This window comes from Cherax quadricarinatus, chromosome 52, assembly GCF_038502225.1.
Source record: "Cherax quadricarinatus isolate ZL_2023a chromosome 52, ASM3850222v1, whole genome shotgun sequence".
NCBI lineage: Eukaryota > Metazoa > Arthropoda > Malacostraca > Decapoda > Parastacidae > Cherax > Cherax quadricarinatus.
The window spans coordinates 23,611,191-23,628,690 of NC_091343.1; the positions used below are offsets into that span (position 1 = coordinate 23,611,191).

Consider the following 17,500-nt stretch of genomic DNA (forward strand, 5'->3'; position numbering starts at 1 on the left):
ACAAATAATGGAATATACCTACATTTCCACTCAAGTATTGTCTTGCCTACAGTAGTGTATATCAGTGTTCACAGTAGAACCTAACTCAAAATGTCACACTGAACATAGTCCCTTATGATGCCATACACTTCAATAATGAATGATAAACACCACACAGTTACACATTCCAGCACAGCAGTCAAGTAATTAAAATTCCACATTACTTACCAGTTCAGTACATTACCTGCAAGAGGTTGGCAATACCTGGGCACTATTTCTGATGGAACTACCGCACATCATTAAGTAATGAGGCTGCTAAAAGAATGTCTTAGGACTGAGTTTGACCATAATGTTGAGACTGACCTGTGGGGAAGCCTGCTGCACAATGGGCTGGGCTGTGGCTGCAGCCTGCATGGAGACTAAGGTGGTGGTCTGGTGGGTGAGATGGTGCTGTTGCTGTTGCTGCTGTTGCTGTTGCTGCTGCTGCTGAGGATGTTGAGGAATAGCAGAGGCTTGGGCATGTGCTGTGTCCTTATCTTCACTCATCGTCTATATACAAGAATGTGTCTGAAAAACAGAAGTAAAATTTAGAGAGAGATATGCAGAGATTGTTTTTTTCTTACAGTACATTATCATGCTATACTCTGCAATTCATTTAAATAGTACATGAACTCTCTATGTATGTACACTTACATACATACATGTGTGTTGGTTACCATTTTTGTCCTAGGCACATGTCGATTAGACACTATGCCTGTTGTATATGCATGTGTGCATGTGCATGTGTGAGTGTGTGTGTGTGTGTGTGTAAAATATTATAACATACATGGTTAGAGGGAGGGGGTAAAGGAGATTTTGTGTCCGAGGAGCTTAGACTTCTAGCAGGAGTGCGTGAGCGTGTTAGATAGGAGCGAGTGAAGACAAATAGCTTTTATGTCTTGAAATGTTGTTGGAGTGTGAGCAATGTAACACTTATTAAGGGATGAAGGGAAACCGGTTTGCCAGACTTGAGTCCTGGAGGTGGGAGGTATATTGCCTGGGTTCTGAAGGAGGCATGGAGATATGTTACAGCTTTTGATTATAATGTAGGTGCACCCCTGGTAAGACAGTGATGGAGTGAATGATGAAAGTGTTTCTTCTTTTTTGGGTAACCTATCTTGGTGGGAAACAGCCAATATATTAATAAAAAAAATAAATATACATACATACCATACATTTTATTTAATTATTATCACACTGGCCGATTCCCACCAAGGCAGGGTGGCCCAAAAAAGAAAAACTTTCACCATCATTCACTCCATCACTGTCTTGCCAGAAGGGTGCTTTACACTACAGTTTTTAAACTGCAACATTAACACCCCTCCTTCAGAGTGCAGGCACTGTACTTCCCATCTCCAGGACTCAAGTCCGGCCTGCCAGTTTCCCTGAACCCCTTCATAAATGTTACTTTGCTCACACTCCAACAGCACGTCAAGTATTAAAAACCATTTGTCTCCATTCACTCCTACCAAACACGCTCACACATGCCTGCTGGAAGTCCAAGCCCCTCGCACACAAAACCTCCTTTACCCCCTCCCTCCAACCTTTCCTAGGCCGACCCCTACCCTGCCTTCCTTCCACTACAGACCGATACACTCTTGAAGTTATTCTGTTTCGCTCCATTCTCTCCACATGTCCGAACCACCTCAACAACCCTTCCTCAGCCCTCTGGACAACAGTTTTGGTAATCCCGCACCTCCTCCTAACTTCCAAACTACGAATTCTCTGCATTATATTCACACCACACATTGTTCTCAGACATGACATCTCCACTGCCTCCAGCCTTCTCCTCGCTGCAACATTCATCACCCATGCTTCACACCCATATAAGAGCGTTGGTAAAACTATACTCTCATACATTCCCCTCTTTGCCTCCAAGGACAAAGTTCTTTGTCTCCACAGACTCCTAAGTGCACCACTCACCCTTTTCCCCTCATCAATTATATGATTCACCTCATCTTTCATAGACCCATCCGCTGACACGTCCACTCCCAAATATCTGAATACATTCACCTCCTCCATACTCTCTCCCTCCAATCTGATATCCAATCTTTCATCACCTAATCTTTTTGTTATCCTCATAACCTTACTCTTTCCTGTATTCACTTTCAATTTTCTTCTTTGCACACCCTACCAAATTCATCCACCAATCTCTGCAACTTCTCTTCAGAATCTCCCAAGAGCACAGTGTCATCAGCAAAGAGCAACTGTGACAACTCCCACTTTATGTGTGATTCTTTATCTTTTAACTCCACGCCTCTTGCCAAGACCCTTGCATTTACTTCTCTTACAACCCCATCTATAAATATATTAAACAACCACGGTGACATCACACATCCTTGTCTAAGGCCTACTTTTACTGGGAAATAATTTCCCTCTTTCCTACATACTCTAACTTGAGCCTCACTATCCTCGTAAAAACTCTTCACTGCTTTCAGTAACCTACCTCCTACACCATACACCTGCAACATCTGCCACATTGCCCCCCTATCCACCCTGTCATACGCCTTTTCCAAATCCATAAATGCCACAAAAACCTCTTTAGCCTTATCTAAATACTGTTCACTTATATGTTTCACTGTAAACACCTGGTCCACACACCTCCTACCTTTTCTAAAGCCTCCTTGTTCATCTGCTATCCTATTCTCCATCTTACTCTTAATTTTTTCAATAATAACTCTACCATACACTTTGCCAGGTATACTCAACAGACTTATCCCCCTATAATTTTTGCACTCTCTTTTATCCCCTTTGCCTTTATACAAAGGAACTATGCATGCTCTCTGCCAATCCCTAGGTACCTTACCCTCTTCCATACATTTATTAAATAATTGCACCAACCACTCCAAAACTATATCCCTACCTGCTTTTAACATTTCTATCTTTATCCCATCAATCCCGGCTGCCTTACCCCCTTTCATTTTACCTACTGCCTCACGAACTTCCCCCACACTCATAACTGGCTCTTCCTCACTCCTACAAGTTGTTGTTCCTCCTTGCCCTATACACGAAATCACAGCTTCCCTATCTTCATCAACATTTAACAATTCCTCAAAATATTCCCTCCATCTTCCCAATACCTCTAACTCTCCACTCCTATTTTTTAACTGACAAATCCATTTGTTCTCTAGGCTTTCTTAACTTGTTAATCTCACTCCAAAACTTTTTCTTATTTTCAACAAAATTTGTTGATAACATCTCACCCACTCTCTCATTTGCTCTCTTTTTACATTGCTTCACCACTCTCTTAACCTCTCTCTTTTTCTCCATATACTCTTCCCTCCTTGCATCACTTCTACTTTGTAAAAACTTCTCATATGCTAACTTTTTCTCCTTTACTACTCTCTTCACATCATCATTCCACCAATCGCTCCTCTTCCCTCCCGCACCCACACTATATTTATAAACAAGTGTCACTTATTTACTCTACAGGATGAAAAATATAGGAAAAAATCAAGACACTGTGTTGGAAACCAAAAGAAAGGCTACATAAAGATCACAACCTCAACAATTCAACATAATCAGTACAGTATCTGGAAGACTTGCTAACATCAAGATGCAACCTTTGCGATTAAATACTCGCTAGAGCATAATACAATCAAATTAACAGGAACTGAACTGAAAGGCTATTTGAAAAAAAAAACACACACAAGTCTAAATAAATTAATTGGAGTGCATAGAACATTCTGCTTATAGTGGTAAACAAACTCACTAGTAAATAAAAAACAAGTCACTTCTGAGAACAACATTAAAGGGTATATACACCGAGAAGTGTGCATCAATGTATGGTGGAACCTCTGTTTTCGTTTGCCCTGGTTTTCATCAAATTCGGTTTTTGATAACTTTTTTCGTCAAAATTTTGTCCCGGTTTTCGTTCATCACCTGGGTTTTCGTCGAGTTGACAATGGTCTGCTGTACCGAATGTGTCTGCCCGCGCCCACACAAAGCAACCCACACGTTCTGAGTCAGTCTAGCTTAGTTTCTCGTCGGCAGAGGGTGGTAGTAATGGTGGTAGAGATAACCTCTCCTTTCTCTCCCCTCCTTGCCATCTTCCATAAGCCAACGAGTCTTTTCAGTAAAGTTATAAGTGATGTTAAATGTTCATTTATTCATTTCATTAGTCCTTTATATTTATTTCTCACTGTTTTCTGTATGTAAAGCTATAGTTATTCTCTATAAAATGTATTTTTTGTTAATACTTTTGGGTGTCTGGAACATATTAACTGGATTTACATTATTTCTTATGGGATATATTGCTTCAGTTTTCGTCGAATTCGGTTTTCGTCAGGCTTTCTGGAACAAATTAATAATGAAAACTGTGGTTCCACTGTATATTAAATTAAGGGTGTGTATCATTTAATATATACTAAGAGCCATGTATCTTTCAGTTTATATGACAGCCTTAATAAAGACCCTCGTGCAATCAATAGGCTGCATACCTAATAAGCCAACTAGGATGTCAAGAGAACAGACAAAAAATTTCTACAAAGAGGGTGAACAGGTACTCAGACCAGGGAAGAGGATACAGTACCTAGGTACTCAGGCCTGTGATGAAACTATGAGTCGTCCTCAACTGGAGGTACCTGTGGGAGGACAGGTAATAGTGACTCATTACTGTCTGCCACACATATCATTATTATAAATAATATAAAGGAAGAAGAGAAGGTACAGTGAAAGAGGTACAGTGTGAGATAATGAGAGAGAGGAAGGACAGAGGATACTGTTTCATATCATTAATGGCATATGTACAATACTGTACCTACAAGTTGATAAAAATTACACATGTGTAAGACTTGGGTATCTTTACTGTTAAAATGTCTCACTTTCACAACAGGTTCTCTGGAGACATTATTATTATTATTATTATTATTATTATATGACATTTAAGAGGAAGTGCTAAACCCATAGGGGTCATACCTCTGAGGGAATGGAAGCCAATCAGATTCGAACTGGTCCTATTCCTTGGATCAAGAGCCACTAGAGGGAACTGCAATCATTATTAGTAGTGATGTAATCAGACCATCACCCTTGGTAGGAGGAGGTCAGTCCCTCAAGTCTAAAACATAGGCATGCGTCCAGATCTTATATACACTGCAGACGTGAGGTGAAGCAGCTGGAGATATAACATAACGAGAGTGGACCAGCGGAAGTAGGGTGAAGGACTTATCACTCAAAACGTACTACTACTCTCTCCAGTGTTGTATTCACCTGAATTTGTCTGAAGTCTTGCACATTTGAAACGTTTCGGCAATAAAGATACCCAAGTCTTATTCATCATGTCTTCAGGATACATGCAATTTGCCGTAAGGTTCCCGTCAGACGGTTAATATTATTAATGTTGCTGGGGCTGGAAAGGCCACCAAACCCTATGGCTTATTGAGTCCTACTTCCCTGTAGTCCGGGGGAAAAATATGTTGCCCAAATCTGGGCTGGAATTAGAAAGGAAACGTTTATTTCAGAAAGTGAAACTTCGACAGTCAGAGACCACTCAGCTCCCCTCCCTCCCCCCCAACCTAAGTCAACACCAGCAGGCTCTCCCCAGGCCTAGAAGTATATTAATGGCTGAATGGCGTCCCAATCAATTGCCCGGTGGGCATGAGGTCAAACGTTCCAGAAGAAAACAAGGAAAATTCGTCACTGTTGCTCAGGGAAAGGTAGAACGAGACGTCCACACACCCACACACACACGTTAGGAAGTATTTCTTCAGTCATATGAGTTGTAAGGAAGTGGAACAATCTGGAGAGTGATGTAGTGGAGGCAGAATCCATACATAGTTTTAAGAATAGGTACGATAAAGCTCGTGGGGCATGGAGACAGTGGACCTAGCGATTAGCGAATAGGCGGGTCCAGGATCTGTGAATCGACCCCTACAACCACAAATAGATGAGTACACACACACACGCACAAAACCACAGGTCAAGTGTTTATCGACAAGTGCCTTTGACAACCGGTAGCTAACACTAACACTAAATGTTACGGACCCCAACGGAAATAGGTTACTTTACTTTTGGGGGTGTTATCTTAGGTAATTTACACATATGTTACTATGTATGATAATTGTACTAATGTGCGCCTGTACCTAAATAAAACTTAGTTAGGTTATGGTGTGAAGAGGAAAACTTACACTTGAGTAAAGTCTAAAGTAAAAGAAGAGAGATGATGGGAAAGAATGAAGAAAATGTGACGGACGGAATTAGAGAAGTGAGAGGAGGAAGAAAAAGAGAAGGAGGGAGAGGATGGAAAAGAAGAACGGGGAAGAGATTAAAAGGAAGAAAGGGAGAGATGGATAATAAAGAAAGCGTGAGAAAGAAAGGACTGAGGCAGAATGCATGTTTCAAGGGAAGAATATCATTTTAGCGATCGATATTTTGTTAGAAAACTTAACTGAAATTCATGGAAACGTGAAGAATGTCATCACGACATACATGTATATGGGTGACCATATATCTAACAGAATATAACCTCCACCACCTGTCATTCCTTCCCGAGACAAGTACCTGTGACATACCTTGGACTGGGTTCGAGGGTTTTTTCTACCCCCGTAGCCCGGCCTGAGGACAAGTTTCCATGATCTGTTCAACTAGACTATTGGTGTTAGTGGTCCGCTGGGCCACAGTCATCACAGTCTGGTTTATCCAATAAAACGTCAAGGAAAGGTAGCTCTAACTCCTCAGATCAAGAGCCCTTTATCAGCATCAAGGCAATCGTTCCCCACAGAAGGCCTGTTAAAAAATATAGGCAATTTTATCACTGCCTCACTGGAAAAAAATCTATTCAGAACATAGCTAACTAGTTAAAACCCTAAAGAGGTATCTCAACAAACAAATATTTGTCTTCCTGATTGTATTATTAGAATTATTATATTCACTGTGAAGCGCTAAACCCGTAGGGTTCATCGCCTGGGGAATGAAAGGTAATCAGGTTTGATCCAAGAAATTCGTAACTGTGGTTGCATGCAGACACTGCTATGTTCACCTTGTATATTAATACATTTCTCTCTCTCTCTCTCTCTCTCTCTCTCTCTCTCTCTCTCTCTCTCTCTCTCTCTCTCTCTCTCTCTCTCTCTCTCTCTCTCTCTCTCTCTCTCTCTCTCTCTCTCTCGTGACAACATTTTAAGTTTAAATGCTACTATTAATGCTTGATCTCGCCAAATAATCCAATCTTCAAAACTAACAACTCTGAAAACGCAGTGAAATCATACGTTGTAATTAGAAAAAAATAAATCCTTGGTCACTGGGGAAATAAGAGGAAGTTGTCCCCAGGAGGGAGGGAGGGAGGGAGGCCACACTGACTTATATTAACACTAATAACACTAAGATGACTTCTTATCTTCTGCTCTTCTTAACATATCTTCTTTAAGTATAATGCCAGCTCACAGTAAACAATCTATAGTGAAACCATAGTGAATATTTCTAATAAAATATATGAGTTAAGAGTGGTGTGAGCCGCGTACACCCGCCAACCATTGATGTCATAAGAGTCAATGTCGCGTCCTCGTGGTTGTTGCCGCCAACCACCACAATCACCTTCATTATTATAATAACAAGGAAATACTCATTATTCTTAGGAGGTATATAGCATACGGAGAATGAGAGGAAACTGGGTTTGATCCGAGGAAGGGGAGGGTGCCTCCAATTCTCCAGATCAGGAGCTTTTCACCAACTTGCAGGCACCTCCCTCGAAGGCGGCCAATCACGAGAGGACAAATATGGAGCGACCAATGAGCGTCCTCCTCGCTCGTCACCATGGTAACACCACCAGCCACAACACAACCACTGACAAAAACATCTATTGCATTTTCCACATTTTATTTCTCCTGGAAACGTTCCACATACTTACTCTCCCTCATTCTGGAAGCAATCATCGACAAGTTAAAAAGATATTATCAGCTAAAACAAATTAACAGAGAGCAAGAGAAGGATTATAATTTATATTGCAGCGAGGTATGGCAAGGCTTGTGTTGCAGTGATGCTGCCAATTATTGATAATCAGTGCCAGAGCTGCAACCTGCAACACCACTCTCTCTCTCTCCCTCCCTCTCTCCCTCTCTCTCTCTCCCTCCCTCCCTCTCTCATTCACATCACTAACCAAACCACCATTTAATAACATAATACAAGTGTTATAACACAAGTGTGGACAACAACTGTGGTTGGTATATGATATCTCTGATGTATTTCCAACCATCAACATCCTTTAAAGTGCACACACCAGATTAATATTTTCCACAATGCTTCGAACTAAATCACATGGTTCATGTATTGAATAATCCCACATGAAATATGGAAAATTTTAATGACAGGCCTAATAGATGCTATTAACTTGATAATTACTGTGAGCTCAGAATATCCTGAACGAGTCTTGTGAGAATTATCTAAAAAATATACCGATGAAAGTCATTTTCTTTCGGCCATATTAGCGTAAATTCGGAGTAAATTCGAAGCCAGCACCTGGTGGGCGGCGCCTGACACCCGCCTTAAATTACGAGGTTAAATCATAGCGCCACCCAGGATACATGCACAGAGAGCCGTATGTTTCTCAGCGTATATGTGCTGGCTTTAATCCTTATTTTAGAGATTTAAAGTATGCTTGACTGATGATGAAAAGGTTACATATGCAGTCTTAAAAGTCCATAAACCAAACAACCACGGCACTACTGCAGGTGCTGTGTCATTCACTGTTGCTGCCATACACGTACACGCATTCACCCAACCTGAAAAACCTTTACTGTCATCATAATTGTATCATTATTATTACAATACCTAAATAAAGCAATAACCCCAAACAGGAGTGAGGAAAGCCAAGAAGTGATGACAGGAACCTTTGCTTGCGTGTGTGCGCTCACCTATTTACTGCTGTAGGGGTCGATTCACAGCTCCTGGCCCCGCCTCTTCCCTGTGTGTGTGGGGGGGGGGGGAAGCGGTAACATGGGGCAGAAATCTGCTCCACCACGCTTCCATTTCCTTTCGTTTATGGGAGGGTGGTGGTGGCAGTAGTGGCGTAGCGAGTGGTAGTGGTAGTAGAGGCGTAACGAGTGGTAGTGGTAGTAGGGGCGTAACGAGTGGTAGTGGTAGTTGTGGCGTAGCGAGTGGTAGTGGTAGTTGTGGCGTAGCGAGTGGTGGCTGTGGCGTAGCGAGTGGTGGTAGTGGTAGTTGTGGCGTAGCGAGTGGGGGTAGTGGTAGTTGTGGCGTAGCGAGTGGTGGTAGTTGTGGCGTAGCGAGTGGTGGTAGTTGTGGCGTAGCGAGTGGTGGTAGTGGTAGATGTGGCGTAGCGAGTGGTGGTGGTTGTGACATAACTCAGACTTCAAGAAAGCCATCGACTGCATGCAGCTGCACTCTGCCCCAGGCCCTGACTCGTGGAGCTCCAAATTCATAAAAACTGCAAGAAATTACTATCTCGTGCCTTGAATATTCTGTGGAGGAGCACCCTGGACACAGGAATCAACCCCCAGTCCTTAAAAAAAATAGATATAGCCCCAGTCCACAAAGCAATCGCAAAGGAAACTACAGACCGACAGCTCTGACGTCCCACATTATCAAAATTTTTGAGTCTTAAGAAGCTAATTACAGAGAATCTTAATTACAGAACCCAGGGCAGCATGGGCTTAAAGCATGTCGCTCCCGCCTCTCACAATTGCTGGACCATTACGACATGGTCTTAGACGAAGTGAAAGATAAGCAAAATGCAGATGTAACCATGGTGTAATAGCTCATAAAATGTGTGCAAAATGAATAACCGGAAAAGTGGGTAAAACCCACAGTGTAATAGTGAAAAGAGTGATATTGGAGGCTGCCATAACGAAAAGCTATTACCCAAGGCACAGTATTGGCCCCTGTTCTCTTTTTTCATTCTCATATCCGACAGTCAGATCTATGAATCACAACACTGTATTATATTTTGCAGACGATATTAGAATCTGTATCAGAGTAACATTCACTGAGGACAGGGCAAACCTCCAAGCTGATATAAACAAAGTCTCCCAGTGGGCCACTGACAATAATATGATATTTAGTGAAGACAAGTTTCAGTTACGCAGTTATGGAAGATTGAGGAAATAATGACATGAACCGAGTATAAATAAAAAAAAAACTCAACAGAGCGTAAGACTAATGATAGACCTTAGAGTGATCATGTCAGATCTCAACTTCAGGATCACAAGTGTCACTACCACAACCGCAAGAAGAATAAAGGCTGGATAACTAGAACCTTGTAAACAAGGAATACCAAGTCATTTATAATAATTTTCAAGTCCCTTGTTCTCCCTTGGCTGGAACACTGCTGCACTCAAGGCAGGCGAAATTACAGCCCTGGAGAATGTACAGAAAAACCTTCACTACCCGCACAGATTTAGTCAAGCACCTGAATTACTGGTAATGTTTCAAGTCCCTCGATCTGTACTCCTTGGAACGTAGGCGAGAGACACATTCTAGTCTACATCAGTAAAATTCTAGACGGACTGGTCCTAAATCTGCGCACGCAGGTCATTCCCCGTGAAGGTAAGAGGTTCGGCGGAAGGTGCAAAAACACCTCCAATGAAAAGCAGGAGTGCCAGGAGTACACTAAGAAAAAACTTAACAAGTGTGAAGGAGCCAAGACTTTGCAACGTCCTCCTTTCTTAAATACGAGGATTACCAATTTTTCAAGCCAGTGCCTTATAAACCAGACTGTGGGGCTTATGTCAGAATTGGTGCGGTTAGCACAAACAGCCTGGTTGACCCTGTCTCAGGCCATCCACCTGGAGGTCTGGTCTGGGGACCGGGCCACGGACCCCTAAAACATCCTACGGGTATTTTTTCAGGTATCCTGCACACACAACTGGAAGAATACGTATGTTATTATAATCATACCTAAATGCTAAACCCACAAAGGTCATACAGCGCTGCAGGGCTGGGTATGCTAAAGGTGTAATATGCCTGATCAGAGGCCTGCGAGGGCAAAGAGTATGCCAGAGTTCTGGAAGAGTGGAAATATACAGAGTAAGACCATTAAAAAGTTTTCCTCTCTTACCCTACCTCCCTCCTTCTCCCCTTCCCTCCTCCTCCTTCTCTCCCTACCTCCCCCTTCCTTTCTGCACAATATGTTTACGTCTGGGTAATGGAGGTGAAAACAATGGAGGGGAAGGCAGGGTGGGAGGTGGGTCAGCCAGCCGTGGAGGCTGACACATTATAATAACATCTTATCATGATCAATAATCGGCTTCTTCACTATCCCCCACACCTAGCATGATGTCTCAGGCTAGCTTCACTCTCCCCTACGTGTACTACGAGGTGCTGCAGGTAATTATGTCAGCTGACCTTTCTTTCAAAGAACACAATAAGGTAAATGTTATGATAGTCAGGAAGATGACGGGGTAGATAATGAGAACTTTCAAAACAAGGGAAATAGCACCAATAATGACACTATTCAAATCACGTGTGATCTCTCATTTGGAATATTGTTGAGTGTTGACGGACCTGTTCAGAGCAGGAGAAATATCAGAGCTAGAACAGATACAGAGATTACTTACGGCCCAATAGAACCAATAAAACATTTAAGTTACTGGGGATGCCTTAATGCCCTAAATATGTGTTCACTGAGTGCATACTATATACCTGGAAAGTACTTAAAGGCCATGCCCCAAATATGCACATTGCCATAACCCAGTGAAAAGCAGGGGCATCGCAGGCACAATAGGAGAACACCGTATCAGCATCCGTGGTCTCAGAGAATTCAATATCTTACCAGAAGTGGCCTTCATGGTACTGGCACAACCCAGACCAGTGACTGATCTTCATGGTACTAGAACAACCCAGACCAGGGGCTGGTCTTTGAAAGAGTGCTAAGAAGCAGGATTGCAAATCACCTGGATTCCCAAAATCTGCACAATCCAGGGCAACATGGGTTCAGGGTAGGTCGCTCCTGCCTCTCACAACTACTGGATCACTATGACATGGCCTTGGATGCACTAGAAGAAAATCAGAATGCAGATGTAATATACACAGACTTTGCAAAAGCATTCGACAAATGCGATCATGGCGTAATAGCCCATAAAATACGTGCTAAAGGAATAACTGGGAAAGTGGGGAGATGGATCTTCAACTTCCTAACAAATCGAACACAAAGAGTAGTGGTCAACAGAGTTAAATCGGAGGCTGCCATAGCGAAGAGCTCTGTTCCACAAGGCACAGTACTCGCCCCCATCTTATTCCTTATCCTCATATCAGACATAGATAGAGATATACACCACAGCACCGTATCATCCTTTGCGGATGATACTAGGATCTGCATGAGGCTGTAATCTGCTGAGGACGCGGTTAACCTCCAAGAAGATATAAACAAAGTTTTCCAGTGGGCAACGGTAAACAATATGATGTTCAATGATGACAAATTCCAACTACTCCGTTATGGAAAGCTGGAGGAGATAATAACTAGAACAGAGTATACTACTGACTCCGGCCATACAATAGAGCAGAAAAATAATGTAAGGGACCTGGGAGTAGTAATGTCTGAGGATCTCACTTTCAAGGATCACAACAGTGCCACGATCGCACGTGTAAAGAAAATGATAGGATGGATAATGAGAACTTTCAAAACGAGAGATGCCAAGCCCATGATGATCCTTTTCAAATCACTTGTTCTCTCTAGGCTGGAATACTGCTGTACATTAACATCTCCATTCAAAGCAGGTGAAATCGCAGATCTAGAGAGTGTACAGAGATCCTTTACTGCACGTATAAGTTCTGTCAAGCACCTTAACTACTGGGAACGCTTGGAAGCACTTGCCTTGTACTCGTTGGAATGCAGGAGGGAGAGATATATCATAATCAACACTTGGAAAATCTTGGAAGGAATGGTCCCAAATCTGCACACAGAAATCACTCCCTACGAAAGTAAAAGACTGGGCAGGCGATGCAAAATGCCCCCAATAAAAATAGGGGCGCCATTGGTACACTAAGGGAAAACACCATAAGTGTCCGGGGCCCAAAACTGTTTAACAGCCTCCCATCAAGCATTAGGGGAATTGCCAATAAACCCCTGGCTGCCTTCAAGAGAGAGCTGGACAGATACCTAAAGTCAATGCCGGATCAGCCGGGCTGTGGCTCGTACGTTGGACTGCGTGCGGCCAGCAGTAACAGCCTAGTTGATCAGGCACTGATCCATTGGGAGGCCTGGTCATGGACCGGGTCGCGGGGGCTTTGATCCCCGGAATAACCTCCAGGTAACTGGAACCCAGACCAGGGACTGATCTTCATGGTACTGGAACAACCCAGACCAGGGACTGATCTTCATGGTACTGGAACAACCCAGACCAGTGACTGGTCTTCATGGTACTGGAACAACCCAGACCAGTGACTGGTCTTCATGGTACTGGAACAACCCAGACCAGGGACTGATCTTCATGGTACTGGAACAACCCAGACCAGTGACTGATCTTCATGGTACTGGAACAACCCAGACCAGGGACTGATCTTCATGGTACTGGAACAACCCAGACCAGGAACTGATCTTCATGGTACTGGAACAACCCAGACCAGGGACTGATCTTCATGGTACTGGAACAACCCGGACCAGGGACTGATCTTCATGGTACTGGAACAACCCAGACCAGGAACTGATCTTCATGGTACTGGAACAACCCAGACCAGGAACTGATCTTCATGGTACTGGAACAACCCAGACCAGGGACTGATCTTCATGGTACTGGAACAACCCGGACCAGGAACTGATCTTCATGGTACTGGAACAACCCAGACCAGTGCCTGGTCTTCATGGTACTGGAACAACCCAGACCAGTGACTGACCTTCATGGTACTGGAACAACCCAGACCAGGGACTGATCTTCATGGTACTGGAACAACCCGGGCATGGAACTGGTCTTCATGGTACTGGAACAACCCAGACCAGGGACTGATCTTCATGGTACTGGAACCCGGACCAGGAACTGGTCTTCATGGTACTGGAACAACCCGGACCAGGGACTGATCTTCATGGTACTGGAACAACCCAGACCAGTGACTGATCTTCATGGTACTGGAACAACCCAGACCAGGGACTGATCTTCATGGTACTGGAACAACCCAGACCAGTGACTGATATTCATGGTACTAGAACAACCCAGACCAGGGACTGATCTTCATGGTACTGGAACAACCCAGACCAGGGACTGATCTTCATGGTACTGGAACAACCCAGACCAGTGACTGGTCTTCATGGTACTGGAACAACCCAGACCAGGGACTGATCTTCATGGTACTGGAACAAGCCGGGAACTGGTATCATGGTACTGGAACATCCTAGACCAGGAACTGGGAAAAGTCTTCTTGTAAGGGGTCTTGCGCGTCTGCAGTAGTAATGGGACGATACCAAAAATTTACCGCTACTCAACTTCAGGCCAATACTGATACTATTACAATTAGCCGATACCAAGCGATACCGGCACTGTAGCACACATCTTGTCCGTAACATTAACATTACGAGGACCCCAGTCTGTACCTCTGATATTACAGCAGCCTGGGAGGGGCCGGGAGGAACAGTGAGAGAGAGAGAGAGAGAGAGAGAGAGAGAGAGAGAGAGAGAGAGAGAGAGAGAGAGAGAGAGAGAGAGAGAGAGAGAGAGAGAGAGGTACACGACCAGTAATAAAACAGAAATAACTGTGGGATTGTTCACATTTGTTCTGATCACACACTCCTCCCTCCCTCCCTCCCAGGCACTTCTTCCTTCCTTCCTTCCTTCCTCCCTCCCAAGCACTTCCTCCTCCCTTCCCACACACTCCTCACACAATCACACTTCCCCTGCTCCTCGTAATGAGAAACAGATGCAAATGTAGTTACGTGGAAGTGTTACTAAGAACGTTTCGCCCACTAAGTGGGCTTTAAGTCACAAACATCTGTGACGCAGTAAAACATCTTGTTAGTAAAATAATTACTTAGGCGAAACATCGTTAATAAAGCTTCCTTGTAACTCTTCTTGTTTTTACTTCTCATTTTTTCGTAACTACATTATACCATGATCTCCCCTCCCTTCTTCCCCTCCTCAAATATTACCCCTCCCCCCCACCCCATGTGACAGGCTTGGTTAAGTTGATATATAACCTACAGTAATCACTCTCTCTCTCTCTCTCTCTCTCTCTCTCTCTCTCTCTCTCTCTCTCTCTTAGGAAGTATTTCTTCAGTCATAGAGTTGTCAGGAAGTGGAATAGCCTAGAAAGTGACGTAGTGGAGGCAGGAACCATACATAGTTTTAAGATGAGGTTTAATAAAGCTCATGGAGCAGGGAGAGAGAGGACCTAGCAGCAAAAGGTGAAGAGGCGGGGCCAGGATCTATGACTCAACCCCTGCAACCACAAAGAGGTGAGTACATGCACACACACGCACACGCACACACGCACACGCACACACACACACACACACGCACACGCACACGCACACACACACACACACACACACACACACACACACACACACACACACACACGCACACACACACACACACACACACACACACACACACACACAATCACTTCCATCTAACTCAACTCCCCATTTCTCCACTTCATTTCCCATTACCTCACCCCATTACCAAGTACCATTTTCCAATTATCCACCAATCCCTATCCCCATTTTCCAATTATCCAGTGTTCCCCATCTCCCCCACCCCACCCCACCCGAGCACAATTGCAACATGACAATGATACAGTGAAGCACAGAGTCACTGCTGCATTTCACCGCCAGTGACGACTACTTCTTGTACATAAATGGTATTATATACCGACAAAATGAAGAATTAGACACATGTGCAACATCTGGGTATCTATATTTGTAGACATTTCGCCATACCTGGAGTCTACCTGGAGGTTATTCCGGGGATCAACGCCCCCGCGGCCCAGTCCACGACCAGGCCTCCCGGTGGATCAGGGCCTGATCAACCAGCTGTTACTGCTGGCCGCACGTAGTCCAACGTACGAACCACAGCCCGGCTGATCCGGCACTGACTTTAGATATCTGTCCAGCTCTCTCTTGAAGGCAGCCAGGGGCCTATTGGTAATTCCCCTTATGCTTGGTGGGAGGCTGTTGAACAGTCTCGGGCCCCGGACACTTATGGTGTTTTTCTCTTAGTGTACCAATGGCGCCCCTACAGTGGCTTTATCAATACAAATTCAAGGACGACATGAAGACTATTTACAAACGACGAGGTAACCAGAGTCCCTCAGCCTTGGAGGTGGTGAAGAGCACCGTAGTCTTGAAGACTCTGTACTATTCACGAGCTCCAAGGCTGAGGGACTGGTTACCTCGCCTTTTGTATATAGTTCTGTAGTCTTTATTATGAATTTCCCACCAGCGTGGCAGATTCATCTGTAAAAAATTGCATTTGTGGTCACAGTGGTGGCCCATGCTAACCTCCTTATGTTGTATAAATATACCTAGTTGCATGACTCATTGTAGCCAGTTGGCCCAGTGGTTAACGCACTGGCCTGGAGTTTTACGATTCATTCACCATGGGTTCACGTCCATGGTCCCGGACCAAGAGGTTTGGTCCGGGACCGTGCCACGGGGCCGATGACCCCTGGAACTGCCAACAGGAAGGTGAATGTATCAGGCAGTGGAACTAAGACCTTTCAGCTTCTAAAATAAAAATATAAGAAATGGGAGCACTGCAACAGGTCTACTGGCTCATGCTTGGTAAGTTCAACTTTCATCCACGTTCTACAGTTTACGGCTCACATTGAGCCAGTAAAGCACCTAAACTACTGGGAACGCCTGCAAGTCTTGAACATGTACTCATTGGAGCGGAGGAGAGAGAGGTACATGATAATATATACCTGGAAGGTACTCGAAGGCTTGGTCCCAAATCTGCACACTGCCATAACATACTGGAGTGAGAGATATGGGAGGGAGTGTAAAATAAACCCAGTGAGAAGCAGGGGTGCGGTGGGGACAATAAGGGAACATTGTATCAACATCCGGGGTCCCAGACTTTTCAATATCTTACCAGAAGATATCAGAAACACTGCTGGAACAAGTGTTGAAGCCTTCAAGAGGAAACTAGACAAGTATCTTCAAGAGGTGCCAGATCAACCAGGCTGTGATGGATATGTGGGGCAGCGGGCCTCCAGCAGCAACATCCTGGTTGACCAGGCGAGCACCAGACGAGCCTGGCCCATGGCCGGGCTCAGAGAGTAGATATACTCTCGAAATTCTTCAAAGGTATATCAAAGGTAAGGTAAGGTAATTATAACAATGATAATAGTTTAGGAGAGAGAGAGAGAGAGAGAGAGAGAGAGAGAGAGAGAGAGAGAGAGAGAGAGAGAGAGAGAGAGCACATACACTCTGGAGAACATTAGTTCACACATGTTCGAAAAATCCATCACAAACAGCATGGTAATAATTCAAGCAAAGAAGCGTCAGTGTGAAAGGAGTGGGGGAGAGACTAAGGCAGGGTGAGAGGAAATAGAGACCTGGGAGTAGTAGTGGGTGCGGGATAGAGTGGAGTAATGTGATGGAGGGA

The 17,500-nt window shown here is 44.1% G+C and overlaps 1 protein-coding gene across 11 annotated transcripts in view; it reads right to left on the bottom strand.

Annotated features, from left to right (window-relative positions):
• Positions 1-17,500, bottom strand: part of LOC128696855 (polyhomeotic-like protein 2) — a 227,155-nt gene that overhangs the window by 122,811 nt on the left and 86,844 nt on the right. For 7 of the 11 annotated variants that reach the window (XM_070096168.1, XM_070096164.1, XM_070096170.1 and 4 more), the window contains exons 2-4: positions 6,528-6,741; positions 4,550-4,601; positions 343-546 (exon numbers count right to left, since the gene is read on the bottom strand). In XM_070096168.1, the coding sequence (XP_069952269.1) occupies positions 343-525 (183 nt within the window). In that variant the 5' untranslated portion in view covers positions 526-546; positions 4,550-4,601; positions 6,528-6,741. The remainder of the gene's footprint in view (positions 1-342; positions 547-4,549; positions 4,602-6,527; positions 6,742-17,500) is intronic. The other 4 variants (XM_070096161.1, XM_070096167.1, XM_070096162.1 and 1 more) reach the window with 3 other exon arrangements.